We start from the raw sequence: 26386 nt of genomic DNA on the forward strand, positions 1-26386 counted from the left end.
AAATTTACAATACATTTAAAATACATTTACAATATATTTTCTTTTATTTATTTTTAAATAATTAAGTCATGCTTTTGCTTTAATATATTAACAAATATACAAGTTTTGAAAATTATATCTATTTAATAAATAAATAAATAAATATTATTTTATTGAATAAAATATGCAAAATATAATTAATTATTAAAAATCTTTATTAAAATAATTGCATTAATGATAAACTTTTTTTTAAAAATATGAGAAATAAAGTAACACTTAATATATGAAAGGATTGCATATATATTGTGAATGTTTTGCCAAATGAATGACACATTTGATTGAAAGCAATGACTAAATCAACTGCTGATCCAAACGCTGACAAACATATGAATGAAGACATCAATACACTCGTAGATGATATGAATATTGAGGACATCGATGACAATCACGAACAACAAGAAGACGACTCACAAGTGGATCAAATTGAAGGTATGGTTGGGTCTAATGTTTGCCATTAAGTGGGCGTTGATTACAATAAATGATTATATTTTGAATAGAGTTTTCACAATTAGACACTAAATTGGATGAAATCAATGAGTTTTTGGATCAAATTGAACAACAAAACGATTCATTAAGACAACAAATTACTGATTTCCTTAACGATATTAAACAAGACAATTTCAATAATCAAAAGTAATGATGTCTTTGTTACACAAAATCAAAGACAACAAACATTTGATGCAAATGTTATCTTCACCCGAATTAAGACAAAAATTAGTTGATTTAATTGAAAGACAGAAACAATTTAATGATAATCATCACAGAAGTAATGTCATCAATACTATGACTCCATTGCAAACAATGGTTTTGTTTGAATCAAATCATTTACAAGATTTTATCCGAGAAATTATTGTTTTGATAAACCAATAGTTAATTAAAGTTGTATTTAAATATATATTTATTTATTTTAGTTGTTATTTATCGTTGCATTGTATTTAATCGAGATTTAAATTACATTAAATAAATTTTTATTTAAATTGGACTAAATTTACAAATTTATATAATAGAATATATGATAAAAACAATTTTGATTTTAAAAATATGACAAAAAAATAAAACAAAAAGTATTTATTAAAGCAATCCAAAAGTTGGTAAGTATTGAGAACATTATTTTATGTCAATTATCAATATTATGATATAAATTGGTTTTTATATTAATTTCTTTGATATTAATGAGTAATAGATATTAAATAACATTTTGTTATTAATTAAAACAATATAATCGTTATAATTCAGGATTAAAGCAAATATATTTGGGAGTAAAGCAAATGACAATTAAAAAGAAACTAAAAATAATCTAATACTTGATATTTGAGACAATAAAAACATTTGAAAATAAACTCATTTAAATGAATTAATTGAAAACTATTACAATCACATCAATTCAATCATTTCTTTCTTAATTATATATTAATTCATTTGAAAATAATCCTTAAACGGGAAAGAGTTCAAAGTCGTCGCTAACGTTAACGAGTGGTACGTGTTTACCATCGATGTTAGGATTGGTTTTAAGATCACATAAACCAAACTCTTTGAGTTTCCACTCCCATTCAAGTCTCTGCATTGCAACCATAGATTCCGATTCTTTTTTATGTCTCAAAAGCATAACTTCTTTTGTTTTTTGCCATTTGTCGGCAACATCTTGAAGCCATGAGAGTAATAGGCGTCCATTATATCGGGTACGGTTGGCACTCATACCACTAGTGCCCAGATATAGTGATTTTTCACCTTTTAAGTGATTATTAGTTAGTGAATCGTTTTGTTCGCTTTCGGTTTCAAATATGTTATAAATTTCTTCGTCCTTTAGTATAGAACAGACAGAAAAGGGAACGCTTTGGTTAGCCATCGCTCGGGCAGCTCTTCCATGAACTCTAAGTATTTCCTGTTCTGCCGATAAAATAAGTTTTTGGCGTTCAATCATATGTTGAATCCTAAGTTTATTTCGTTGTTTTTCTTGTTCATTAAATACATCAATCATTTTGGATCCGTTAAGATTACTCGGCGGCACTAAAACGTTTGGTTTTGACATTATATTAACACCAATACCTTCTTTATTACTATTATTTGAACCATTTTTATCTGTTCCACACTTTTCATGCAATAAATAAGAACATCTATTAAGTAAATAATCAGCAAAACCTTGCGGTGCTTTTGGTGGCACTGAAAACATTTCTTTACGTTTTTTCTCCACATTTTTCCTAATACTTAAATACATTTGATAGCAATTAGTTTGTGGTAATGCAAACTGTGAGATGTCTTTCAAGTTTTGTGTGACACTTGAAGTCGATGAAGAAGAATCGTTATCGTTATCACCATTAGAATTGTTTACTGAAGTGTTTGAGTTATTTGTGTTTAAATCTCTTTTATTATCATTAATATTATTATTATTATTAGAAGTAATAGATGTATTATTATTATTGTTATTTGTATTATTATTATTAAGATTAGCCGTAATATTATTATTATTACGAATTTTACGTTTTCTCGGATGTTGTGAATCCGTTTGCGGCGCCGATTCTTCGGAATCGCTGTGATGTTCAGCTGATGAATGGTTTGATCTCTGATTTTGTTGCTGAGCAACCCTTTGGCTACTTCTGGTAATCCTTTGAGAACCAACAGCACCGGAAACACTATCACTTTCACTTTGAAACGACTCCTCCGATGTGACCACATATGGAAATTTTGCCATTGAATTTGTTGTACTCGACGCCACTGATGAAGATATCGTTGAATTGCTGCTATTTGCAGATATAGTTGAACTCATTGTTGATGTTGTGTTAGATGAGTTCGCCGGCAATACTATCCTCAGTGGCGGCACTTTCGGAGAATTAGTTTCACTTGAAGTAGCATTTAAAGTGGCGTTGAAATTGGTTTCCTTAGAGTTGGACTCTTTATCACAATCGGAACCTTCAACGCATTCGCTGTCAGATGAAGAGCCAATTCTTTTACCACTTTTATCTTTAACATTATTTGTTTTATTTGTTATATTCATATGATGGTGATGTGAATGGTGTTTCTTATTGTGATTAGTTGTCGATTGAGTCGATGATCCTACAGAAGAACTACTACCACTTCGAGAGGATGCACCCCCTGAATGGTTACTCGTCGACGAAACATTTCCGTCATTGCTTTTTCTTCGTTTTCGACTTCGATTTGATTCATCTAAAGAAGTTTGTGTTGAATCAACAGATGTATAATTATGATCCACACCAGTGATCATTGGTTCAGAGTTATTCCCATTGGATGTGTTAATCCTATTGTTGTCATTTTGTTTATCATTTTTATAGTCATTAGTGGTATCACTGTCTTTATCAGAAGCACTGGAAACACTATAGGTTTTAGTTGAAGACATTGTTGTACTGTTGGGAAGGTTTGTGACCAAGGATTTAGAATCTTTGATTGTATGGAATCTTAATGTCAAACGAGGAGAGGATGGCTTCACTGGAGAATTGGTTGGAGAAGAGGATCTACTTTTATTTGTATTATTGTTATCTCTAGAGTTTCCACCATTTTTTCTCATCTTCTCGTCAATGAAAGATTTAATTACTTCAACCACTTTAGGACTTTTGGCCACTTCAAGCGCTGTTTTGTTTGATCCGTTTGTCAAAAAATAATTAGCGCCATGTCTTAACAAGTATGACACTAAATGGTGGTGACCATTGACAGCTGCATCTATAAGAGGAGTATCTTTATTATAACCTCTTGCATTAACATCAGAGCCGGCTTTTAATAATGTGTCCACTATATGAATGAAGCCACGATTGCAGGCCTCGTGTATCGGAGACCAACCTTTTAAATTAATATCAATCATTAATATATGAGATTAAGTTATGTCAATAATAAAGATATTAATACAATACCTGCAAAATCAGTGATATCGATGTGGTATTTGTTGTCAGCAATAATCTGTTGAACTCTCGACAGATCCCCTTTGATGGCAGCGATGTGAAGATCTGTCTCTCCTTTTGGATTTCGACGAACCCTTTGACTACTTTTTATCTCATATTTACTCTTTGATGTCGTTTCGTCTAAATATTAATAACAAATAGCAATCAATAATACTATAATATTAGAGCCATTTTCACTAATCCCTGAGCAAAATGAGACAAACTATCAGTAATGAGATGTCATGTTTGCAGAGATATAGTCTATAAATGAATCACTCATTACAGGGATGTGTCTTACTTTGAATACCTGTTCTCAGGGCTGACCTCTCATTAATTACACTATATATAGCATATCATTATATTAATAGGCATTCATTCACATTATATAACATTATATAACAGTGTATAACATATTTGTCATACAATAGCTTCCATTATGTATAACAACAATATATGAATATTATTATGTATTTATAACTATTTATTACTTGAGCTTAACATTCAATTAATTAATATTATAAATAAGTTATAATATTTATTACATAGCTTTAAGCTTTTTATAGCAACTAAAAGTAAATCAATTATAAAATAATATTTAAGATAATTATCACAAATTTTTATGTATTGTTATAAATTATATATATATATATATACTGTAAATATTTGTATATTTTGCATAAATTTTATTGTTATTACAAAATTATTTACAAAATTTCGGTACATTTGATGCAAATAAGTACAACAATTAAAACTAAATGTAAGGTTAATATAATACTTACATCACAATGTTATATATGATACTGTAGTATATGATTATATCAATCAAATAATTAAATTTGTATATATTTGACAATTTTAGGTTCATATCAATTAACAATACATACAATATTGAGATACTGTAGTATACTATAGTATACTGTAGTATAAAATATATATATCATAATCATATATATATAACAATTATATAACTGTATATATAGTCAATAGTCGTATAACTCATTACATTATGATATATCAAATTCAATGCTATTATCAATGCTATCATTGAATAGATTAGACAAAAATATTTTTACACAAAAAGATAACCAAAAAGCAGTGCTTTTCATAGCATAGTATGTATTGAATCATCAATAGGTGTCTCCACTTGTATTGCTTTAATATGCCGTAAATTATAACATATTTTAAGTATTGTTTACTATTGAAAGTCATTTCACTATTTCTCGCATTTAAATCTGACTTTGTCTGGAATTGTCGGCACTTCTAACTGATCCATCAGATTATCACTTAATTAATAGGTCAGTCAAATGATGATAATTGATATATCAAATTAACATTTGTATTGACGACTATAGCAATGGCCGGCGGAGATGCAGTGGATGAGTCCAAGTTTACGGGTCTCTCCCGTTATTTTAACTCTTTTACAGACTTTGGCCGCAGAAATGTCTCGTTGGCCACACTATCAGTGTTGGGATTAGGTATCCTCTATCTTGTAGTGAAACCCAAGAAACAAAAAGCAATCAAAAAGTAATGAATAGTTTCATCACTTGGCTATTGTCTACAGATTAGCATTATTTTCAATGCTTTTGTCGATTTGATTGAATCACTTTATCATTAGTTATTTAAAACAAACTTTGAATTAAATTTATGTCATTTAGAAAATAGTTATTAATTGTATTTAAATTGATATTTGTTTGAATATTATTTCAATAAATTGTAATTTTAATTAATGTGTTAATTATTTGAAATAAAGTTTATTTATATGATATTTTATACTAAAGTATATTTACATTAAGTAAATAATAATAAAAATGATCTCACGTTCAGGTGATGTGTTTGACGATAATTGTAAAGCTATGGCCAACTGTTGTCTCTCTGAAAGTGGTGCCAAACAAGAGTCGCTTTTGGTGTCAAAAAGTCGTCGGCCTTTAAATAATTTATGTTTTTTTGTTAGTTTTCTCTTTGGATCCGTTGATGGAGATGTGTTGGAAGTGGTTGACGATGTGATGGTTGAATATGGCGGTGAACGAGCCTTAAGACAAATTCAAGCATTGCGTCAGTTATTTGATTTAAATTAATAAATAGTAATGAATTACATATTTGTGGTCAAAATAGATGGACTCAACACTCTTTGGTGTGCTTTCACTGAATGTGAAGTAATCAGATGTTTCGGATCTAACACTAAGACAATCACTTCGGTTCTCATCGTCTGACATATTCATTGTCAACTAATTTATCATTTGTATTGATCAGACAGTGATAATCAATTAACTAAACATATGTTAAAACAATTAATACATTATATGATAACGTAATGACATAAACCATAAATAGATATCATTTAAAGTTTGTCTATAAGTTTGCCTCCAATTGATGCCTCTATTCATGCATTGAATCGCGCGCTAACCCAACCTATAATAACTTAGATATTGAGCGCTTGTTTTGAATCTAAATTTAATACTACTGTATATCGATTAACATATGGTTTTGTCAGCAATTTTTTGTATATTAAAATAATTTTAATTCAATAAACCAATTATTTTATTTAACAAAAATATTATACATTTTACTAAAAAATACAAATTCATAAATATTGATAAATTTTTTAATAACTTAATTTTATACAACAAAGTGTTGTCTTAATATAAGTAATGCCATATCATTGGCACCCGAGTGACGGTATATAAGTGACAGATTGTAAGCAATTTCTCGTTTTAAATTAAAAATGTGTTTATTTTTGGCGTTGATCTGAGTATCGCAATCAAGAGCTCGTCTATAGAAGTGGACGGCATTGTTAAGGAGTCCCAACTGATGGAAAGCACGTCCGCAGTTGTATAACGACTCTTGACATTCACCTCTCAATTGAAGATATAGATCAAGAAAAGCACACATTTGAATGACAATTGAATGCCGATTACTTGTGAACTTCTGTGAGGCCAAGTGAACAAAAGCCAGACTCACCGAAAATGCAGCCAAAGAATCTTTAGGACACTGTTTCAAAATGGCCACATATTCGGCTAATGCGTGCTTATAGCTACCGCTCATGAGGGCATTGTGTCCATTAAAATAAGCTAATGCTATGTTATCAGGATTTTTGATAAATAGACGAATACAGAACCGATTGTGTCTTAAGTCTTGATAAAACTGAGACATAACCGGACAGAAGATATTCCAGATTTGATTGTTATCTATATTACGAAAGATCAACGCCTTTATCAATGGATATGTGTAAAGCATATTCTTCGAGATAAAGCAACACATGAGTGAATAATAATTAATGAGATCCTGTTTGGTGGACATAACACTAGATGTATAGCCGGAAAATACTATTCTTATGGCTTCGTTATAGTCTTTGACTTTATATAGCAAAACATTTAATAATTTAACGAAGATTTCAATCCATTCTTCTGGATCAATACTATTGCCAATATAACGATGAAATTGTGAATCTTCAGACAAACCCAAGTCTTTATGAATATCACGCAACGATTCCATACGAGTTCTATACGAAGTTGAAGTAATCATTGTTGAAATCTCTTTATTATGCTTTAAATATATCATATCACTGGTCAACAAAATAAGGGCAGACTTTGTGAATTCAGTCCAAAACTTTTGTGAGTACAGTAAACGGCACCGCATTTCAAGTAAATCCAAATCAATTTGAGACTCACTTTCCGATTGACTCGCAATTTCAAGCGCTTCCTTCTCTTTGCCGACACTTAACAAAAGGGTTGATAGTCTTAATCGGGCCTCAAAATGGTTTGGTGCCAGTCTTACAACCGTTGAAAATGCGATAATCGCTGCTTCTATTTCTTTGGTCTTTTCAAGACATTCAGCGAATCGCATCCAAACTGAGGCCTCATTATAAGTCTCAGTGTCGACCAGTTTTTGAAGCATTAGTTTTGCTTTTTCGTGTAAATCCATTTTAATAAAAGCGTCGACAATATCCAAATATAAATCACCAATTTCTTCAGCACTTTCTATTAATAGTTCTTGGAGTAAGTCATTGATTGAGAGTAGACATCGAAGATTTATTAATGTGACAATTAGTTTAGATCTTAAGTCAATAGGAAGCACTAAATACATGAGATGTATGGTTAGATCACATTTGGTGATAATATCATTAGTTAAATCATTGATTTCAATTCCTGAACTCAATATTTTGAGACCACAGTACTTCTTAAATGCCAACAAAGCGATGATATATTGTTCATTAGTTATCAATAGTTCAATATAGACATTAACTTCTTCAGATGTAACAAATGAGTTGTGCTTTTCTAGTGCTGTTTCCATCACTTCAATAGCTGATGATATGTTTCCGTTATTGTATTGAATTTTGACAATATCTTTAGCCAATTGAAGTGCCAATTCTCCATCATTTGGTTGAAGGGCTTTCATAAGATTCTCATACGCTTCCAAAGCCTTCTTCATGTCTCCAACTTTCTCGTAGAGCTGACACCTCTCGAAATGCAGTTTTATATTATTAGGAAATATCTTAATAGCTTTTGTATAACAACTGATCGCAAGCTTACAAAAGCCCAAATCAGACGCCATTTCTGCTACTTTAACCCATCCATCACCATCTGAAGGACACAAATATGCGGCAATCAGTAAATATTGAAAAGTTTTGATATCATCGCCCATTTCTTCATAGATCATAGCCAATGATTGGAATGGTTCGGCACAATCTGGTGATTGTCGAACAACTTCGAGTGCCATTTTGATAGCCTCGTCGTGGTTGCCGCGAGCCAACATCATATTGGCCTCACCGACCAATCCCTGTAAATCACGGGGAAGTCGTCTTCGCGGACGAGTTCCAGAACTTGATTTGAGTGTCATTTCTAAATCTTTATTAATTTTCGACTTCTTTTTCTTGCCCTTTGATTCACTAGATGTCTGAGTAATGGTTCCAACAGAATCTTTTCTACTGATATCATCTCCTTCTGTCTTCTCCATGATATCCGCCAACTCATTAAAACTAATTTTTCCATCAATATATCTAACGGTCAAATTTGAATCCCATTTGGTTGGACCCGATTCTGAAGTTTCCTCGATTTGAACCGAAGGATTGGTCGATGTGCTGGCAATCGGCAGATAACTAGAAGTAGAAGTTGTGTCCACTTGTGTATTGTCTTCGGACTCATCACTGGAGTGTCCGTCACTGTCACTACAGATGAGATCTCCAGATCTGATTTGTTTATATGTCTGCCACTGTTCCGAAGTGATGTGTCCGCCGGACAACAAATTTTCCAATAAATCGCTGGCTTTTGACGTCTTGTCCGTCATTTCTAAGCATTTATTTGACAAACAATTTACTGATTATTATAATAATAATTATTATTATTATTAGTGAATATTAAGGCTATTATTGTTAATATAGTCTATAATAAACACAAAACATAGTAACGGAATCAATGAATGACTTATTTATCAATTATTTCATTGAAAACAATAAATCTTTTGAAACGTGTTTTAAATGATTTAAATTAAATTAATTTCAAGTTTGATATCATATACTAATTGATGACAATTTGGTTACATTTATCACTAGATTAGTCACAAAAACGATAATATAATGACCACTGCTATCACTTCGGGTACAAAACGAAAAGCTGATTCATTGGATGAATTGAGTGCTTTAGAGGGATTGACTTACGAAGAATATGTTCAAAAAGATAATGAAAGGCTAAGACAAGAGATGAGAGATTTGAAAGACTCATTGGAAAGACAACAAAGACAGAAGGATAGACTTGAAGAGAGACTGAAAAATGAGTTGGAATTGAGACTAAAGGAGAAGAGAGACAATGAAAGTACATTACATTCACAAAGACTGGAATTGGAGAAAATGAAGAAAGAAAGACAACTCTTTGAAAATCAATTGAAGACTAAAGAGTCAGAATTGAATAAAATTAGGACTGCATTGACAGCCGACGCATCCAAAGATGACTTTCATTGCGACAAATGTGACTTCAAAACCAAGTCTGAAGTGTCACTTATTTTGCATACAATTAATCACAAGTTGTCTCATCCGAATCAAAGACGGCTTATTCTTCATCCAAATATGTTTAGTAACCGAAACCCAAACAATTCGTATCTCTATATGTGTCCCATTTGTGACGGCACTGCTCTGACTCGTAATGAGATTTATCCTCATATTTATCAAAATCACACCAAAGAGATGGCTTACAAATGCAATGAATGTGACATTTACTTCACTCATATTGATTATCTTAGGACTCACCACAAACACGAACACGAAAGGAGTAAAACAAACAGATTGAAGACAACTATAACCATATCTGGTTATGAGATACCAAAAGACCCGCTCATTACAACCGTATATAAACCAACAGCGAATAGAGGCACTCAAACAGTAATGTTTTCAGCCAATGGCACACCTATTGAGACACCGACTGCTGGAACCAGTTCTGGAACACCTTCAACACCTACGATATACGCTTATTCGCCACAAGTGATGGCCGATGAAGTGTTAAAGTGTTCATTTCCTCACTGCTCTTTCACTACTAATAATAAACAAAAGTTAGAGTTTCATCTGAGCGCTCACACAAACTCTAAGTATAAGGTATGGTATTATACCTATAATTGTGTATTTGTTTTACTATTTATTAATAATGTTTTAACCATATATTTCTTTTTTAATTTTTAGTGTCCGTATTGTGCATATGTGGGTAATATATTGAGTGATATATACCGACACATTAAGAAAAGTACAAAACATGACGGGAAAAAAGTATTTGAATGTAAATCACATCCAAAATGTAATTACAGTATTGATTGTGAAAAGACATTTAAAGAACATTTAAGAACAAGACATTTCAGAGATGATACTTCAGATAAGGACATCGATGCTGTTGTCGAAGATCTCTTCATAAATAAAGCAACCAATGGAAGCACTTCAACCACTTAATACTTACCATTAATTTTTAATTTGTATTTTAAATTTACTAAATTATGGTTAAATATATATAAGGAATTTAATAAATTTTTACATATTTTACACATAATTTTTACATAATTATTGACAATAAATAATATTTCAAATGAAAATTAGCGATAAATTGAAAAAATGATTTTATCTGTATTTACTACTTTATATTTTAATAAAATACTATAGTATCTAAAAAATATGTTATTTGCTTAAAGAACAACAATTATTATTATTACACAAATACTAAATATATGTTTGTTATAAAAATATAATAAACTAATAAAATTTATGTATTATATGTTATAATTTATAACTTAAATTTATAAAAGCTAACATATATTTTAATTTAAATATTGTAATGCATATTATTATACCGTAAACTTTATTATTAAAGCACAATATATTACTTTTAGTAAAAATATATCATAATAAAATTGTACCAAATATTAATACTTAATTTTTACTTTTTTCTTTATGATATATAAATAATTATTTTATAAAACTAATGGTGAAAAATAAAATGATGCGTTTTGTTTCAAATACAGTTAGTTTTCTCTTAAACTATAAAACTGTACAAACGGTGTCAGCCTTTCAATTGATTGATTAATATTGTAATTGTCTTTTTTTTTGTTTATTTATAATAAAATGTATTTTTAATTGTTATAATAATAATAAAAATCAATATAAAGTACTATTTAACCAGTCTTTAATTTATTTATTCAGCTTTTTAAGTATTTGTTGCAATTTAGATATTTTTTTATATTGCAATTATAAATGAAAAATTTTATAAGTTTTTAAATTTTGTTAATATTCAATATGAATTTAATTTATCGTAATTTTTTAAGTTACTTATTTTATATAATAATTTGTATTTTAAAAATATGTTTAGCAAATTATATTTATGAATCTGATTTAGAAGATTTGGTAAGAATTAATGTTAATTATATAGTTATATAAAATATGTTATTAAAAATCTTTTTTTTCTAAAAAAAATATTGACAGAAAAATTCAGTGAAACATCACTTAAATTACAGTAAAAATATGACATTTATTCCAAATGATTGCACCGATAGAGTGTCAGTTGAAATTGATATCGTATTCAAAGAACAAGTGATCAATTGTACCAAATATTATGTCGTTTACAATAATAATAGCTATTATGTTGAAGTCGATGGTATTACAAGAGATCACTTACCAATTGTTAACAGAGACACACAACCAAAACCAGTGGACAGTCGTTTTAAAAGAATAATGATTGGAAAAAATGCTATCAAAGAATACAAATTTGTTGGACCTCTATATCTCTACAAAATACCGGTGCGTTTGTATAATATTTGATAAATTAAATCAATTAATTGTTTTTAAACATTTTTAAAGACTGAAAAAGATAAATACAAGTTTATTGGTTTTAATCAAGTTTGGTTGGGATGTCCTCAACCATTGTGTATATCTCCCGGTTTTGATGGTATCCTATCAATGAACCAATTTTATGGTTATCCATACCATTACTCGAGATCAGCAAAAAATAATATGATTGTATTATTTAGAGGCAACTATTTCTGGTACTATGACTTTTGTGAGTGCACTACATATCACTTAATAATCATAATAATTAGTTTAACGTTTATAACAAATTTTTAAAATGTATCATTTGTTAGCTACTGATAAGCCACCAACGCATCCACCACTTACTGATAATGCCATCAGAATAGATGAACGTTTTGTGGACAGTCGTGCTATGCGTTATGTCCTACAAAACCGACAAAACCATCGATCAAAACCAAAAGATTCACAAAAATATTATTTAAACGACTCAATGGTTGTTCCCACTTATATCGATAGTGTAGTTCACGGACTTAACAAATATAATAATTGCTTATATTTTTTCAAAGTATTTAAGTTTTATTTTTTAAAAATAACTTTTTATCTTAATTTATAATAATTTATAATAATTTTGTTATATTCATAAATTTATAATCGGTTAATATGTTTTTTATAAAAAAAAAATCGTTTCACTTATTTTGGAAAAAATTGTTTGAAAATTGATTGAAATATATTTTGTCAGATCTATTGTCTGAATAACCATTTTATGAATTGCTTAAACTTTTTAATGACATATAATTGATAGGACGATGAGTTTGTATGCTATGAATGGCAGTCAAAAATTTCAAAACGACTTAAAAGGTCTGATGAGTGGAAATCCAATGACAAGTTATGGACATCGGCTAAGATTGACGCAGCCTTTCATATCAAAGGACTTATATATTTTATTTCCGGTAAATAAATATATTTTATTATATATTTTTTGAAAATTAATTAAACAAATAAATATATTTTTATTGACTATAAAAAAGGTGATCAATTGTGGTGTTTTATGAGTGATCGCAGCTCATGTCACGACTCACCTAAAAAATTAACTGATTTTCATAAGGATTTTCCCACTCAAATAACTACAGCATTTCATCACCAAAACTATATTTATATAATTAAAGGATCGCTTTATTATAAGATTCCTATCACTAGATTTATGGTATGTTTTCAAATTGATTTTTTGACTAATATTTATAATTCTAATAATTATTAATTTAATAAAAAAAAAGACAAAAATTACTGACGAAGACATGGAAGCAAAGTATTTGTTTTATGATCTGTTGGGTTGCGATCAACTTCTGTACAATGCCTGGGGTTTCAAAGATTACAACTATTTTATCAATAAATTTGCAGTCCATATGCAAACAGTCAACCATTCATCGCAATTAAACAATGGCTTTAATGCAACCTTTTTGGTGATATTTTTTGGTATTATATTTTTTTGTTGCTCTCTTTTAGTAAGTATTTGGTATTTTAAACCCAATTGGATCGCAAAAGTGATTAAAATTCTAAAATCTCCTTTTAAATGATTTTTAATGTAATAATTATTTGTTTGATTGTTTAATACCAGAATATTCTTTATTGTTAAAAAAATAGTTACTATTTTAATAAAGTTACAATTAAATATTTTAAAATCAATAAAACTTTTTTTGTATATCTAGTGAACATTTTTTATCTAAACATTGTATTTCTATCATATAAGCAATTAGTGATAAATTAATCAATTTACTTGCAAAATATCATTTAAATTACAATTCAATCTGAATGAATAAAATTAATAAATTTACTCCAACTTTGTAAACTTTCATCTCTAAAAATACCTGTCTCTGAGATTTATTTATTAAAAAAATTGTGATATTATTACTAAAGTATAGAAATGCCAATACAGTAGATAATAAATTTTAAAATATTAACTATTAATAGCATTGAATATATTGTTAATGAGATGTAGTTTATATTTTTACTGTTTCTACGATTCAATACTTGAGTCCTCATAAGCAGTCTATGACTGTCCTCAGAAAGAGATATAATTTATAAATAAATAAAAAATAATTTCTGTAAATATAATGTAAAATCAAATACAGAACTGATAAAAATCGTTTTAAAAATTCATTTATTAATTTTTATTTCAGTCAATATAAAACATTACATATAAGTAATAATTATAATTCATTATAATAATTAAAATAAAAATAATTTGTCGAAATTTACATAAAATAGAAAATGTGAAAAAACTAATAAAATGATAGAAAATATGAAATGTGTTGTTATTACAGATACAATGTTTGCAAGTGTTAAACCATTTCTAATACAATTTGAATGCCAATTGTTTATTAATATCTAATACTTTATTTATAAAATAAAAATTAAATATTGGACTAATTATTAACTATAAGAATAAATGAATTCAATTAAAGTAATCATTCGGCAGAAACTCTTTGCTTATTATTTTCATTGAGAAATAGTTCTTCAAGAAGTGAGTCAAGTGTAGACTCTTCGACATGAAGTCCGTAATGGCTTTTCTTAAGGTGTTCTTTGAATGTGCGCTCACAATCACTTCCATAATCACATTTAAGACACTGGAAAACATTGAGTCCTTCGTGTTTCTTACTTTTAAGAATATGCCGCCGAATGTCAATCAAAATGTTACCCACATATGCACAGTACGGACACTTGTATTTAGACTGTGTGTGAGCACTCATATGAAACTGGAGCCGATCCCGACTCGGAGCTGTAAAGCCACAGCCCGGGTAAGTGCAGCTCAACTCATCGTCCTCTTTGGCCACTGTTATAGTAGTAGTCTTTTGCGTATTCTGTTGTTTTGCAGGATTTTCAGTCAAACAGATTATATCGGGTGATTCATCGGCTTTGCGTTTAGGAGTGGAAGTCGTATTGATAACCGATTGATTCGTTTGGTTTTCTGTAGGCTCTTGTTTTACTGCACCGTAAGGGGTCTGTATTACTGACTGCTTAGGAATTGGTGATTGAGCCGGCATTGGAGGGACGGCTCCTTTGGAAGAAGAATTACCCCCTCTTGATCCACCCCTACCACGACCTCTGCCGCGACCAGAGTGGACAGCAGGAGACTCAGTGATTGCCATCTTATGTTTGTCCAGTTTGTGTTCATTTAAATAGTCTTCATGAGTGAAATACAATAAACAGATGGAACACTTGTGTGGCTGTTCTGATGAATGAAACTGATAGATGTGTGTATAGATCTCGTGTTTACCAAATGGATTGCAGTCATCACAAGCCGTACACTTATACTTAAAGTTAACATTTCCTTCACATTTGGTTGTAAACACTCGGGTCGGCAAATGAAGATGTCTTGGAGTGGTTGCACCCAAAGTATGATTCATTTTATGTACAAATAGAGAGACTTGTGATTTGGTTTCAAACTGACACTCATCGCAGATATGAGTCTCTTCTTGTTTGATATTTTCTTCTGATTTAATCACTTGTTGACTGCATTGTTGTTGTTGTGTCTGTTGTTGTGCTAAACTAGATGTCTGTATATTTTGCAGATGTTGTTGATATTTAGCCACTTCTAGCCTCAAAGTCATACATTGATAATTGAGTTCTTGTTGTGCCTGAACAGCCTTCTGGAACTCCTGCTGTAACTGTAACTTCTGTTGTCTCTCTAAATTCAATTCCTTCTGCAACTGTTCCTTCTCGATATTTGTTTGATTCAATTGTTCCCTTAAAGTCCTCATTTGGACAATAGTTTGGTTTTGCTGTGATTGTTGTGCGGATCCACTCAAATGCAGGTATCCGTTGTACATCAAGTTCTGTGGCTGTAAATAGTGTGAGTGATCACCCATTGCATCCACAATCAACACCAATCACTATCTAATCATTCAATTATGGCATCAATTGATCAAATAATCATCAATTAGTGTCCATAAAGACATTGCAAACAATACATACATCTGTGGACTCAATTCACAGTCAATACTATTATAATATAATAACATAAATGACTGCCATTTCACACATCACTCATACGTATACATCATTACACTTAAAACATATCAAATCAACTAATTTATTATAAATACATAGAAATCGATAAAATAATTATCATTTAGTGATATAAATGTAGAAAAATCATTATTCAAATAATAATTATATTGTAATAAATTATAATATAATATAATATAAATCAATTATAATATATTAATTTGTCACTAAAAAATACAATTAACTAATACAATAGATATGATATATGATAACAATATATTGATTACATTATACAAGTTTTGCCGTGTCGTTAGCAAACATGTCATCAATGAATGAATTGATCATCTTTTCGGTGACTTCTTTGCCAAAATGAATTTGTCGCAAATGATCTTTGAAAGTCTTCTCGCAATTGGATCCATAGTCGCATTTCTGGCACTGAAACACATGAAATCCCTGATGTTTTTGACTCTTCTGAATGTGTCTCTTGATATCAACCAAAACATTGCCAACATATGGACAATACGGACACTTATATTTTGAGTTTTTGTGAGCACTCATATGAAAATCAAGTCTTTCTTTAGTGTTTGTGGCGAAACCACATTCACTGAAAGTGCATTTGTATTCTCCGTCAGACTTTTCTACTGCAATGGGAGCCGGTTTGAGGACAACTGGATTCACAGTTGTCTGACACCTATTGATTGTCGTTATCTGTTGAGTACTATTAACATCGGGAATGTTTGCAATCTCATCAAAAGTACCAATTGTTGATGAAATGATAGTTTCTAATGAATTCCAAGCGGATGAAGAACCGGGTGATGAAACAAGAGGACTGTTCTTATTCTTTTTATTACTGTATTTGCCATCATTTTTGGGAGCAGTGCTCCGTTTCTTTGTTTTATTGTGTTTATCTCTTTGATGTTCAGTTAGATAGTCATAATGTGTGAAGAATAGGTCACATTCAGTGCAGTGATGGGGCTGTTCATTGGTGTGATACTAAGCAATACATAAACCATTAATTTTCTTTTATTCAAATACTTGTTTAATAAATACCTGATATATATGAGAATATACTTCATGTCGGGTAAACTTTCCATCACAAGCAGGACATCTATATAAGAATGAATTGTTATTGTTTTTGGTGGTAAAGATAGTTGTAGGCAATTGCAAGTGTTTTTGAGTCAATCCGTGGTTCACTTGATGTAAGAGAAGTGAAACCTGAGATTTTGATCTGAACTGACACGTGTGGCACACATTTTCATCGTTAACTTTAATGGATTTACCACTTTGTGTCAATTGTTGTCCGCTCTGAACGTGAATCATATTGTCGTGATTTTGTGGACTTGTCTTATATTTAGATAATTCAAACTGAAGTGCTCTTAATTGTTGGTCGTATTGCTGTTGCATCTGAAGACTGAGTTGTTGTTGAGCTGATAATTGTTGTGACATTTGTAAGACTTTTTGTTTCTCTGCGTTCAACTCTTTCTGCAATTGATCCCTCTGTTGTTGAAGTGAGTTAAGCTGATCCTGAAGTGATCGCAATTGAATAACGGTTTCATTGTTGGGTTGACTAACATATGATGGTTGATAGCATTGAGGCTGAAGAGCATATATATGGGCCGATACGTGATGGCCAGTCTGCGGGTGTCCCGAATGGAACTGCTGATCACCCATAGCTCATCCAATACACCATTCAATCAATTTGATGGCAAAACTAAATTATTTACTCATCTAATGATTGGACTAATAATAACGTTTCAAAATTACCATTAAATCAATCAATATTTATATTTAACTAATGTTTTGTTTACTTTTTAAATCAATTGTTAATACAATTTAAATCATAAAATCATTTCTTCATATAATATCAATCATTATTAGGGTTACATCAGATTCCATCTCTCGTTATATTTCCAAAAATTCCTTATATTCCCTTCTCGTTGGGAATTCATAGGAATCTATTAAACTCTAAACAATACATTCTATTATAATCTTAGAAAAAAAAATTATATTAAACTTTATTTTAATTTGTAGTCATAAATAGTATGACATTTATTGAATTGGAATTTATTTTTGAATATTTCAATATTTTTTTCTAAATATTTAAGTTTTAATACTATTTATTGTAATAAAATAAAATATATATTCCTTTTCTAACGATCAAAGGAGTGATATTATATAAAATATTTTCCGGAAAAATTGGAGGGATTTTTTAGGGAACTTCCCTCCCTTACAATGTTTATCGAACTCTAGTCATTATATATTTAATTGTATACAATATTTGTTACAATTTGTTGGTTCGTTCATCAATGACGTCCACATTATATTATAGTGATATCAACTAAATTGTGTTATTAATACTAAATTGTATTTAATTATTAGTTATTATCATTAAATTAATCTAAGTATGTTTTGGTGTAAACTAAATAATAAAATTTTCAATATTTTATGATTTAAAATATTTAAACAATTTTCATAAGTTAAAGAAAATTATTATATAATTATTGCATCAAAAATTTTGTCACATTTGTCTCAATAATACATATAATACAGTAATTTAATTAAATATATATTCATTTATTAATCTAATTTTCTGTCGCACTTTAATTTCAGTAAATTATTTCTAAACTTTATTATCGGTTAGTTTTTTCACATGTTTTTAATCAAAAAGTCAATTCTTATATCAAATTCAAATCTGAAATTAAAATTAAGCCAAAAGTCACAAATTATTTTAGACTTATTAATAATAATGTTATGTTTAAATAATTTTTATTTACCGGTAATTATCAACACTAAGTTTAATTAATAGTTCAAAAATACTATATTTAATGTAAACTTTATAATATTCAATAAAATATTTACTAAAAACTATAACGAAATTAATTTAAATAATTGTTTTAAAAATATATAATTTGATATGCATTTGAATTACAATGAATTATCAAGGTCATAATTGAAATTAATTTTTAAAGATATGTTAGTTAATGTCCACAATTAACTGGACAATCCATTATTGGTGATAAACTTTTTTATTATAAATTTGATAAAAACTCTAATCTAGTATTTTTAGTTAAATTTTAATATTTTTAAGATTAAGTATTAAAATATATTAAACTTTTGGATTTGTTGTCTACTTATAGATTCATATATTATATAAATAATTGAATATTTGTTTGTATTGATTGACTAAATAATTTGAATCAAATATAAGACAAATTGTATGCAATGTTTGCAAATCGCGCCGCAATAGACACGACAAACCATTGGTCACTAATTGCATACAAATAACGTAATTGTTTTGATAATCAATTGAAAGTCATAATAGTATTAAATGATGTGTTTTGGGGTTCAATCAGTAATAGTGACGTTATTTATGTGTAAAGTGAATAAAGCGCTTCAAGTGATGGCAGTTATCAACGTTTCGGCCATTTTTGACGGCAAGTGTTGACAACGTATTGATTGGTTTTTGGCCACATTTTGATGACAATTACCGCTAATTACAGTGTTTTAGATAAATTCAAAGTATGAACCAATTGATACCACAGATAATGACTTGTTTTGATGATTGAAGACATTATATATTGTTGTTTAGCGCCGAATGGAAAGCCATCCTCAGCACCAGTCGTCTGGTGAGACCATCTATATTCAGGTCCAATCAACCAATGACTTCGACACACAAAACACCGATTTAGAGACTGCTGTCCAACAATTGCAACAACAGGTACACGAAGAACAACAACAGAGGGTTCAATTGGAACAGGAATTACAAGTCTTAAGAGAGAAGAATACAGAATTGGAAAATAAGTTAAGACAACAACAGACGTTAAGTAGTCAGGCAAAGGGTCTCCACGAAAATCAACTCAAAAGACTAAAGCAAGAGTTGGTTAAGGGTGATGTCACCGAACAGGGAACCACTCGTAAACGGACCATCACTAAGATCTCAGAGCCGGCCCATACTTGCGATGAATGTGCGTTTGATACCAAATCTGAAGTGTCTATTATCTTGCATAAGATGAATCACGGCATCACTCAGAAGCAGTTTGTTTTGTCGACGACTTGTTTTACAACAAGAAATACAAACTCTAAGAACACATATTCGTGTCCGGCTTGTGATGACGCGCCACGACTTACTCGTCATGAAGTGTATCGACATATTTAGTAAGTTTTTTGTGATAACCATTATATATATATATATAGATATAAATTGTATAAATTAATTGTAATATTATAGCGAAATACATACAAATGAAAAGCCGCAGAAGTGTCCAAATTGTGAGTATAGCTTCACTCACGCCGACTATCTTTCGGAGCATCAGAAGGAAAAACATGCGGACGAACTGTTGGCTTCAAACAACAAGAAACCAAGAATGACGACAATTACACCAAACGCTAACCGGTCAGCTGTAGTGGTGGTGTCATCAAGTAATGGGGCCATGAATACAGAGACTGCTTTAGCGGTCTCCTCTATTACTGGTATTAAAACAGAAACGGGTGCCGATATGATTGGTACTCCATATACACCAGTTAGGGGACGCCGACCCATAATCACACCACAGAATATTGAGTTCAAGTGTACGTTTCCCGACTGCGGATTTGTGACCAATTCACAAGAAAAGCTTGATTTTCACGTCAAGGCTCACACCAACACTAAAGTATGTCTAATATACAGTATATATATATACAGTATAACTAATCTATAATTTAATGATATTAATAAAATTTTTGTTTTTGTAGTACAAGTGTCCGTACTGTCCATATGTAAGCAACACTATTGTGGATATTAAACGTCATATTCAGAAGAGTAAGAAACATGAGGGACAAAAAGTGTATGCCTGTCAACAGTGCGGGTACGGCAGTGATTGTGACCGCACTTTTAAAGACCATTTGCGAAACTATCACTTCGGGTTAGAGGCGCCCGAAAATATGATGGACTACTTTATTGAAGAAATGTTTAGTAATAAAAACAAAAGACAACAGGCAGAAGCTTAACAATACATTTGACATATATTTATCATATATTTACATCACATAAATATATTAATCAATCATCTAATTTTGTTATTACTATTAATATTATAATACATATAAAAAAATATTTTAAGCAATTATTTAAAATTTGCTTTGAATTGATTTTAAAAATCATTTTATATATTGTTTAAAAACAATTGATATGAATGCTAAACGACGATCTTTTTTCATTGAATAGTCTTTACCGTAAATATATATGCCTTTCAATTTAATATCAATTGATTTTGGCAGCACTTTAATTGATTGTAAATTCATTTTTTTATACAAAAATCAAACATTTTTGTTTAATTTAAAAACATTTATTGATTATTATATAATAAATATAAGATAATAATTGAACTAATTATTAGATTGTTGTGATCTTCGTTTTAACTCATACTCAGTCATCCTGAGTTCGACTTTCATCCGAGCGTTTTCTTGTAAGAGCTGTTCATATTGTTGGTCATATTGAGGACTTTCCTCATGAATTGTCGACAACTTTTCTCTTTTAACGCTTTCCTCTAACAGTGTCTTCAATTCACATTCAATATCTCTGTTCAGTTGTAACTCTTTTCGCAAATTGTTTACTTCATTCTCTTTATCTTTAAATTCAGATTTTAACTGAAAATTTTTATATTAATATAAATTTAATATAAATATAAATTTTTGTAAGAATAAGACAATTATAGAGTACAGTATTAGTGTACCGGTAATTATAAAATTAATATATCGGTAATCTTTTATCTGATTTAATTGTCCATGTTGAATTAAGTCAATTTAGGAAAATAGGTGTAGAATTATCTAGGTAATTCTAAATACAATTATTAAATAATAATATTTTTCTAAATTGACTAAATTGTACATGGACATTTAAATTGGGTAAAAAAGTAAAAATTATTTCAAACCGTTTTGATTTCTTGTTTGAATTTATTGAAATCCAGTTCATTGTTTGCACCACTAGTTTGTGTCCATTTATTTTGACTATTTTTTGATACCTTTTCTCTTTGATTTATTTTATTTTGAAGTAATTGTTTTTCATTGTCTGTCTTATTGAATAAATCTTTCATTTTATCCAATTTTTCTTTCAGTTCTCCCATTTCGATATCTTTTGCTTTTATTTTATTTTTCAACTTTTCCTTTAATTCTTTAATATTTTTGTCTGAATCCCATTTCGAGACTTCTAAATGTCTAATATTTTGTTTTTGCGTCTCAATAGTAGTTCTCAGATCAGCTAACTCTTGAAACAACTCATTGTCTACTTTTTTATCTCTTCTTTCGGTTTCATTTTGAGGTCTTTTGACAGCAGAAGCTGCTCTCATAGCTCTGTCATCTTTTATAGTTTTATTTAAATTATTTATAATAATATTTTTTTGTTGACATTCTTCACGCAATTCTTCGACCAACTGTTTGAGCTGAACGTTAGGATTAGTTCTTTTGTGTCTTAATTCTTCATTTTCTGTATGATATGACATAAGTTTTTGATTTTTAATTTCTAATTCTTCTTCGAGTTGATGTATTTTAGCATTCAATTGACTTTTACATCTAAAATAAATGAATTATTAGTTAAATGAATAACAATTTTAACTTTATTTTTCATACAAATCAAGTTCATTGACACAACTTTTGAGAGCACTTTGAAGTTCTTCGTTATCAATCATTTGGACCAAATTGATACCACTTTGTTGTTGACCTTCTCTTTGACTTTCGATGAGACCTATCATTTCATTTTCGAAGTTCTGTTTGGCTTCTGATAACATATTCCTGTACTGACGTATTGACTCTTCTTTGTGCTCAAGTCTTGCCTAACAATCAATTAATTTTTATTAAATTTAATTTTAACACTAAACTAATGTTTTTATAAAAACCTGTAAACAATTGATAACACTTTCCAAAACATTTTTACAACTTGAAGATAATAGTTGTGTTTGTTGTTGTATTGAATAGTTTTTCAAAGATATAATATCATTATTGAGATCATCTTCAAGATTAACAACCGATGTATTATTCAATTCGCTATTTGCGAGTGTTTTTTGTAATGTATTTATTTGTTCATCTTTTTCAAGAATTTTTATATCTTTTTCATTAAGTCTTTTGTTAAACATATCCATCAAATTCTGATTTAAATTAAACAATAAATAAATATTTTCAAATAAAATTTAATCAATTTTTCAATAATCAATTTTACAATTACTAGACTATATAATATTATAACTACTATAACTATTTTCTATATACACAGTATATATAATCTATAGAAAGACTAATAAAAAAAATATTAATAAAATATTAAAAATAATAGTATTTAGAGTTTAATTATAGAGTAATACCTGATTTTCTTGTTGTAAAAGTTGTAATCTTTGGTTAAACTTTGATTCACTTGTTTTGATATATTGTTCTAATTTTTGGAGACAATCTTTAAGAAATGTAATGACTTTCTTAAGTTGGGAACAATTGTCGCATAACTTGTTAGACATAACCTGTCTTTCAATTTGATTGTCTTTAATTTCATTCATTTCATCATTTAATTTCATTTCATTGTTCAATGAGTATTCAGTTTGCGTAAAGATATCACAACTTTTGATAACTTGTTGTGATTTGATTGTCGTTACAAATGTATCATCAGATGTATGATGTGTTTGTGTCTCTTTTGATATATAAGTCAATTGTTGATTATTATCAACAATTTGTTGGACATTATTACCATATTTTTGTGAATCGCTTTCTTTTAGTAAAACACTTTTATCTTCATTTGTATTATTAATTTGTTGTTCTTCACTATCCATAACATCGATGTCTAGTAAATATTGAGTATATAATGTAATGACATTTAAATAATCATTTCTGATTTGTCTGATATCTGTTCTTAGCTGATCATTATGTCCTCTAACTAAATCCAATTCTGCTTTTAATGCAATCACATTAGTCAGGTCGCCATTTATGGCTCGACTCTCCATTAGACGACAAATCCTTTCAAGAGTTGGACATTCAATAATGACATCACTTTTGGAATCAGTTTCGCGAATACCGATCAATATTTCTTTCATTCCGATTTGAAGCTCAAGATTTTCAGATTCAATAGATTTTAGTTTTTCTTTCAAATCATTAATTTCTTTGTTGTCGAGCTGTAAATCAGCTGTTGATTGATTGACATTTTGTCTTAGTTTTTCTGTTAATTCAATCTTTTCGTCCTCCAGTTTAAGAAGTTGTTGTTCTAACTCTAAAGTTTTTATTCTCTCTTTTTTCGAACTTTTTGTTTGTTTGAAATCAACATTTCCTCTATTTTTCTTTGTTTTATCTCTCATCACAACTTTGTTATCTTCTTGTAAGTCATCGATGATGTCTTCGGCGTCATTTAATTCAAGCTTCAAATGATTGATTTCATCGACCATTTCTTCAATTCTTTGATTTCTATTTTCCAAATGCTTTTTCAAATCACTAACTTCTTTGAGCGCCTCTTTTAGTCCATATTCTCCTTTTTCATAATTATTAATCTTTTTTCTTAAGTTAAGTAATTCACTATCTTTTGTTAAGACTTCTTCTTCAATGGATTTAAATTGTTGTGTTAAAGAAGCAATTGTTTGATTGAGTTTAGATACTTCTTCATCGTCTTTGTGGTGTTGATATAGTTTCTTAATAATCTCTGTTTGGTTTTCCATATCAACAACGGCTTCATTGAGTTGTAATTTAAGTAAATCTATTTGTTTAGTCTTTTCCTCTAAATCTTTGTTTAATCTTTTTATTCTGTCTTTTGTATTATCGTCTGACACTAAACCCGATGACTTGAGTTTAACAATCTTTTCGTCTTTTGTTTGAATTAATTGCTGTAAATCTTTAATACTTTGTTCGTATCTATCAATTATGTTGTTGTCTTCACTTTCATATTTGCTAAGAGTTATTCTTAATTTGTCGATCTCTTCAATAAAGAATTGTTTTTCTTCAACAAAATCATCATTTAATTGTTTTAATTCGTTTATTTGTTTCGACATCATTTCCATCTGATTTCCGTTGAGATGCAATTCATTGGTAGCACTGTTTAACTCAATCTTTAATTTTTTGATTTGATTTGCAAACTCCAAGTTAATAGACTCGACATCTCTGAGTTCATCGAGAAGTGTTTGAATTTGTTTATTCTTTTCGCGTAGTTTTTCAATGGGTTCTTCACGAGTCTCGACAATATTGTCTTCAACTTGTCTTTGGTTCTCAATTTCATCTCTCAGTGATTCTACTTGTGATCGCAAAGCAATCACTTCTCTATCTCTTAAATCCAAACTATTTTGTAATTCACTATTTCTTTGTTTTAATTTAATTATTTCATTTTCTTTGGATTCAATAATATGTTTGTTTGTTTCATTGAATTTAAATTTACTATTATCTGGTCTACCATCTGATTGTTTATAAATTTCCAACTCTTTTCTTATTTCTGATTCATTTTTATTTGATCTTTTGACTGTGTCTTCCAGCTCTTCGATGGCCACTTGTGTTTGAAGTGCTTTGATTTGCATAACACATTTGCAAACATCGAAGAGACGTTGCAATCGTTGGACATTATCTTCATCATTACCACTGAACTATAATATTATAACCAAAGTTGACATATAAGACAAACTATAAGACATTACAAAACAAATAATTTTATATTATTTGAAACCTTAATTAATTGGTTGAAAAGTATCTCTGCCTTATCATCGTTGAGATCATCGACTTTGATTGAAAATATATATTCCCAGTCAATAGCCATTAAAACAATTAATTAAATACCAATTTACTCATCACTACTACATTCAAGAGCATCACTATTGGTGTCATTCAATTGAGTCATTTGTTGTAATCATTTAAAAGCTTTGTTGTGGTAACCCATCACTTCTTCCTATTGTCGCTAAGCAATAGTTATAAATACAGGTATTTAAACATCAATTGATTGAACAAATATATTGAATAATTTTCACTATAAAGTATTTATCAATATTAATACTATTTTAAACTCTTTAATAGTATATTTATAAATTATGATTCAATAAAATTTTATTTAAAACTTTAAAGACTTTATTAATAATAATTATTGTAAATATCAAGTTTAATCATAAAATTTAATTAGATTAAAAAATATATAATAATCAAGTTATACAAAAAAAATAATTTCAATAAATAGTATACAAAAGTAAATTGTGTAAAAACTTTA

At 29.3% G+C, this 26386-nt stretch overlaps 8 protein-coding genes across 8 annotated transcripts; 4 read left to right on the plus strand and 4 right to left on the minus strand.

Moving 5' to 3' along the window:
- Positions 1-270: 270 nt before the first annotated feature.
- Positions 271-930, plus strand: LOC128962178 (bublin coiled-coil protein-like). The gene is made up of 2 exons (XM_054308530.1): positions 271-468; positions 537-930. The coding sequence occupies exons 1-2, from the start codon at positions 327-329 to the stop codon at positions 674-676; spliced, it is 282 nt and encodes a 93-aa protein (XP_054164505.1). The 5' UTR covers positions 271-326; the 3' UTR covers positions 677-930.
- Positions 931-1394: 464 nt separating this feature from the next.
- On the minus strand, positions 1395-6291 carry LOC128962166 (ankyrin repeat domain-containing protein 12-like). Its single transcript, XM_054308519.1, has 4 exons — positions 6020-6291; positions 5745-5955; positions 3900-4067; positions 1395-3828 (listed from the first exon to the last, which is right to left on the minus strand). Exons 1-4 carry the CDS (start codon positions 6143-6145, stop codon positions 1472-1474), a joined length of 2862 nt encoding a protein of 953 aa, XP_054164494.1. The 5' UTR covers positions 6146-6291; the 3' UTR covers positions 1395-1471.
- A 247-nt stretch (positions 6292-6538) lies between these two features.
- LOC128962167 (general transcription factor 3C polypeptide 3-like) lies at positions 6539-9223 on the minus strand. The gene has a single exon (XM_054308520.1). It carries the CDS (start codon positions 9207-9209, stop codon positions 6543-6545), a length of 2667 nt encoding a protein of 888 aa, XP_054164495.1. The 5' UTR covers positions 9210-9223; the 3' UTR covers positions 6539-6542.
- Positions 7405-10856, plus strand: LOC128962174 (transcriptional repressor CTCFL-like). The gene is made up of 3 exons (XM_054308525.1): positions 7405-7440; positions 9475-10506; positions 10591-10856. Exons 2-3 carry the CDS (start codon positions 9499-9501, stop codon positions 10849-10851), a joined length of 1269 nt encoding a protein of 422 aa, XP_054164500.1. The 5' UTR covers positions 7405-7440; positions 9475-9498; the 3' UTR covers positions 10852-10856.
- Positions 10857-11913: 1057 nt separating this feature from the next.
- On the plus strand, positions 11914-13230 carry LOC128962443 (uncharacterized). Its single transcript, XM_054308818.1, has 5 exons — positions 11914-12189; positions 12250-12448; positions 12531-12715; positions 13001-13056; positions 13227-13230. The coding sequence occupies exons 1-5, from the start codon at positions 11914-11916 to the stop codon at positions 13228-13230; spliced, it is 720 nt and encodes a 239-aa protein (XP_054164793.1).
- A 1393-nt stretch (positions 13231-14623) lies between these two features.
- LOC128962444 (zinc finger protein 407-like) lies at positions 14624-18088 on the minus strand. Its single transcript, XM_054308819.1, has 3 exons — positions 17254-18088; positions 16498-17196; positions 14624-16085 (listed from the first exon to the last, which is right to left on the minus strand). The coding sequence occupies exons 1-3, from the start codon at positions 17872-17874 to the stop codon at positions 14664-14666; spliced, it is 2742 nt and encodes a 913-aa protein (XP_054164794.1). The 5' UTR covers positions 17875-18088; the 3' UTR covers positions 14624-14663.
- Positions 18089-19553: 1465 nt separating this feature from the next.
- On the plus strand, positions 19554-21253 carry LOC128962171 (zinc finger protein 407-like). Its single transcript, XM_054308523.1, has 4 exons — positions 19554-19722; positions 19793-20358; positions 20432-20852; positions 20935-21253. Exons 1-4 carry the CDS (start codon positions 19681-19683, stop codon positions 21187-21189), a joined length of 1284 nt encoding a protein of 427 aa, XP_054164498.1. The 5' UTR covers positions 19554-19680; the 3' UTR covers positions 21190-21253.
- A 314-nt stretch (positions 21254-21567) lies between these two features.
- On the minus strand, positions 21568-25709 carry LOC128962445 (centrosomal protein of 290 kDa-like). Its single transcript, XM_054308820.1, has 7 exons — positions 23535-25709; positions 23308-23321; positions 23073-23112; positions 22807-23009; positions 22586-22749; positions 22113-22537; positions 21568-21828 (listed from the first exon to the last, which is right to left on the minus strand). The coding sequence occupies exons 1-7, from the start codon at positions 25707-25709 to the stop codon at positions 21568-21570; spliced, it is 3282 nt and encodes a 1093-aa protein (XP_054164795.1).
- Positions 25710-26386: the final 677 nt, after the last annotated feature.

Source organism: Oppia nitens, unplaced genomic scaffold, assembly GCF_028296485.1.
Source record: "Oppia nitens isolate AA-2021 unplaced genomic scaffold, nextdenovo-longstitch-racon4-pilon3 scaffold6_pilon_pilon_pilon, whole genome shotgun sequence".
In the NCBI taxonomy this organism is placed as follows: Eukaryota; Metazoa; Arthropoda; class Arachnida; order Sarcoptiformes; family Oppiidae; genus Oppia; species Oppia nitens.

Coding starts and splice junctions, on each gene's coding strand:
- LOC128962444 (XM_054308819.1), bottom strand. CDS start 17,874: ATGGGTGATCAGCAGTTCCATTCGGGACACCCGCAGACTGGCCATCAC. Junction 17,197..17,253: donor TATATTCTCATATATATCAG/GTATTTATTAAA, acceptor TGTATTGCTTAG/TATCACACCAATGAACAGCC. Junction 16,086..16,497: donor CTAACGACACGGCAAAACTT/GTATAATGTAAT, acceptor ATTAGATAGTGA/TTGGTGTTGATTGTGGATGC.
- LOC128962443 (XM_054308818.1), top strand. CDS start 11,914: ATGACATTTATTCCAAATGATTGCACCGATAGAGTGTCAGTTGAAATT. Junction 12,190..12,249: donor TATATCTCTACAAAATACCG/GTGCGTTTGTAT, acceptor ACATTTTTAAAG/ACTGAAAAAGATAAATACAA. Junction 12,449..12,530: donor TTTCTGGTACTATGACTTTT/GTGAGTGCACTA, acceptor ATCATTTGTTAG/CTACTGATAAGCCACCAACG.
- LOC128962174 (XM_054308525.1), top strand. CDS start 9,499: ATGACCACTGCTATCACTTCGGGTACAAAACGAAAAGCTGATTCATTG. Junction 10,507..10,590: donor ACACAAACTCTAAGTATAAG/GTATGGTATTAT, acceptor TTTAATTTTTAG/TGTCCGTATTGTGCATATGT.
- LOC128962445 (XM_054308820.1), bottom strand. CDS start 25,709: ATGCAAATCAAAGCACTTCAAACACAAGTGGCCATCGAAGAGCTGGAA. Junction 22,538..22,585: donor CGAAGAATTGCGTGAAGAAT/GTCAACAAAAAA, acceptor AAACTATAAAAG/ATGACAGAGCTATGAGAGCA. Junction 21,829..22,112: donor TCAAACAAGAAATCAAAACG/GTTTGAAATAAT, acceptor AAAAATTTTCAG/TTAAAATCTGAATTTAAAGA.
- LOC128962167 (XM_054308520.1), bottom strand. CDS start 9,209: ATGACGGACAAGACGTCAAAAGCCAGCGATTTATTGGAAAATTTGTTG.
- LOC128962171 (XM_054308523.1), top strand. CDS start 19,681: ATGACAATTACCGCTAATTACAGTGTTTTAGATAAATTCAAA. Junction 19,723..19,792: donor GTGTTTTAGATAAATTCAAA/GTATGAACCAAT, acceptor ATTGTTGTTTAG/CGCCGAATGGAAAGCCATCC. Junction 20,853..20,934: donor AGGCTCACACCAACACTAAA/GTATGTCTAATA, acceptor TTGTTTTTGTAG/TACAAGTGTCCGTACTGTCC.
- LOC128962166 (XM_054308519.1), bottom strand. CDS start 6,145: ATGAATATGTCAGACGATGAGAACCGAAGTGATTGTCTTAGTGTTAGA. Junction 4,068..5,744: donor GTCAAACACATCACCTGAAC/GTGAGATCATTT, acceptor ATTAATATTTAG/ACGAAACGACATCAAAGAGT. Junction 3,829..3,899: donor CGATATCACTGATTTTGCAG/GTATTGTATTAA, acceptor TTAATTTAAAAG/GTTGGTCTCCGATACACGAG.
- LOC128962178 (XM_054308530.1), top strand. CDS start 327: ATGACTAAATCAACTGCTGATCCAAACGCTGACAAACATATGAATGAA. Junction 469..536: donor ACAAGTGGATCAAATTGAAG/GTATGGTTGGGT, acceptor TATTTTGAATAG/AGTTTTCACAATTAGACACT.